The sequence below is a fragment of the Triticum dicoccoides genome, chromosome 3B, assembly GCF_002162155.2.
Source record: "Triticum dicoccoides isolate Atlit2015 ecotype Zavitan chromosome 3B, WEW_v2.0, whole genome shotgun sequence".
NCBI classification, from domain to species: domain Eukaryota; kingdom Viridiplantae; phylum Streptophyta; class Magnoliopsida; order Poales; family Poaceae; genus Triticum; species Triticum dicoccoides.
The window spans coordinates 166215675-166217656 of NC_041385.1; the positions used below are offsets into that span (position 1 = coordinate 166215675).

General features: G+C 50.8%; 1 protein-coding gene across 1 annotated transcript; it reads left to right on the plus strand.

The window, feature by feature from the left end:
• Positions 1–394: 394 nt before the first annotated feature.
• On the plus strand, positions 395–1451 carry LOC119279435 (early nodulin-like protein 2). The gene is made up of 2 exons (XM_037560670.1): positions 395–554; positions 649–1451. The coding sequence occupies exons 1-2, from the start codon at positions 395–397 to the stop codon at positions 1236–1238; spliced, it is 750 nt and encodes a 249-aa protein (XP_037416567.1). The 3' UTR covers positions 1239–1451.
• The last annotated feature ends 531 nt before the right edge of the window (positions 1452–1982 follow it).

The following is a 1982-nucleotide window of genomic DNA, read 5'->3' on the forward strand; positions in this document are numbered from 1 at the left end:
GGTCATTAGTAGTAGGATTCTACAGTTCTCAACCTAAAAAAACACGAAAAAGGGTTTCTATAGTTCTCATTTAATAGGTTTCTGTAATCGCCAGTCCAATGTGTGGTCGCCGCACGGCAGTATGGCATGCATTGACCGAGCCGCGTGCCCGCCCGCAGGATGACAACGTTCTCCAGAGAATTACTATAGGCAGGAAGTAAAGCTTTTGGTAACGGCCGCGGCTGGCACAGCTAATTCCTGCATCGTCCATTAATTACTTCCCAACAACGTCAACATTTTACCCCACCATATATACTCGTTGCAGGCTGGTGTTGCATACCGCATACACATACACACACAAGCACATACCTTTGCTGCTAAGACATCGCCGTTGGTGAGTTTGCACATGACTGGCATGGCGGTGGCGCGGCTCGCCGTGGCCCTCCTACTGCTGGCGACGGGCTGTGCGGGGCGCGACTTCGCCGTCGGCGGCCGCGCCGGATGGACGGCGAACCCTGCCGAGCCGTTCAACCACTGGGCCGAGCGCAATCGCTTCCAGGTCAACGACCGTCTCGGTACGTATGTACGTCGTGAACTCGTGATCCATGCATGCATGGAGTGATCTGGTTCGTGCTTGGTTTATGATCTGAGTGGCTTGGATCGCCGCAGTGTTTAGGTACAAAGGGCAAAAGGACTCTGTGCTGGTGGTGAGCCCGAGCCACTACGACGCATGCAACACCAGCGACCCCTTCATGCGCCTCGGCGGCGGCGAATCCGGCTTCGTCCTCTCCTACTCCGGCCCCTACTTCTTCATTAGCGGCGACGCCGGACGCTGTCAGGCCGGCGAGCGCCTCATCGTCGTCGTCCTCGCCGTGCGTACCCCTTCGCCTGCTCCTTCAACACCGCCGCCACCACCCAAGTCACCCCCCTCGTCGCCGCCTCCCGCTCCGGCAGCTGCGGGGAATTCTTCTACGTCGCCACCACCGGCGCTAGCGCCGCCGGCTGCGGGAAATTCTTCCACGTCGCCACCACCAGCGCTTGCGCCGCCGGCTGCGGGAAATTCTTCCACTTCGCCGCCTCCGGCGCTAGCGCCGCCGGCTGCGGGGAATTCTTCCACGTCGCCACCTCCAGCAATAGCGCCGCCGCCGGTAACGAATGGTACGGTGTCGCCACCGCCGAGTTCGCCATCGTCCGCGTCAGCCTCGCGGGGCGGTTTCTTGGCGTGCCTCATGATAGCCGGAGCCATAGTGCTAGCTTGATTTGGTCGATCGGTCCCTCCTGCTGCATTGGATTGTGTTTGATTTGTTTCCATCGGTATATCTCCAAATTTTAGGATTCTGTCGGATCAAATAACATTGTTTCCTTATTTCATCGTTATAGCGCGAGTAAGGGTATGTAATCTTTCATACTGTAGTATGTAATTCAGCCATTACGCCAGATAATTAAGATGGGTGATTTTGCTTGTTGAACAATTTTGCTTTTGCTCGATCGTTATATATATCCAAATTGTTTGAGCATTAAATCTTGATTAATTCCTCCAAAATATATCTCTTCAGTGACTAATCAATTAACTCCTAGAGTCCTAGATGTATATGAGTTACACTTTCTGGAACTTCAGTTTCTTTTTCGAACAATACTCTCATTGGATGTTTTTCCTCATCATTTTTCTTACTTTCAAAGTTTCTAGTTATTCTAAATTTCGTTAGCGAAAATGGTGATCTTTTATCAAAAAGATAATCTGAATGAAGTACTGTTTCTGTCACTAAAATACAAGTTTCGACCATAATTTTCTTGTATATTGCAAATATTTTTGATATATTAAGAGCCTATTCGGCAACACAGTAGAGATTCCTCAGTAAAACTCCCAGTTCCAGCTCCTGACCGTCACTTAGAAACAGTTCGGTAGCTGTCGATTATTTAAGAACCTACATATGAGTTGTGGATTACAACCATTGGAGAGTTCAGCCATTGACTGAACACGCCCAGCGATCCTATGTCACTAT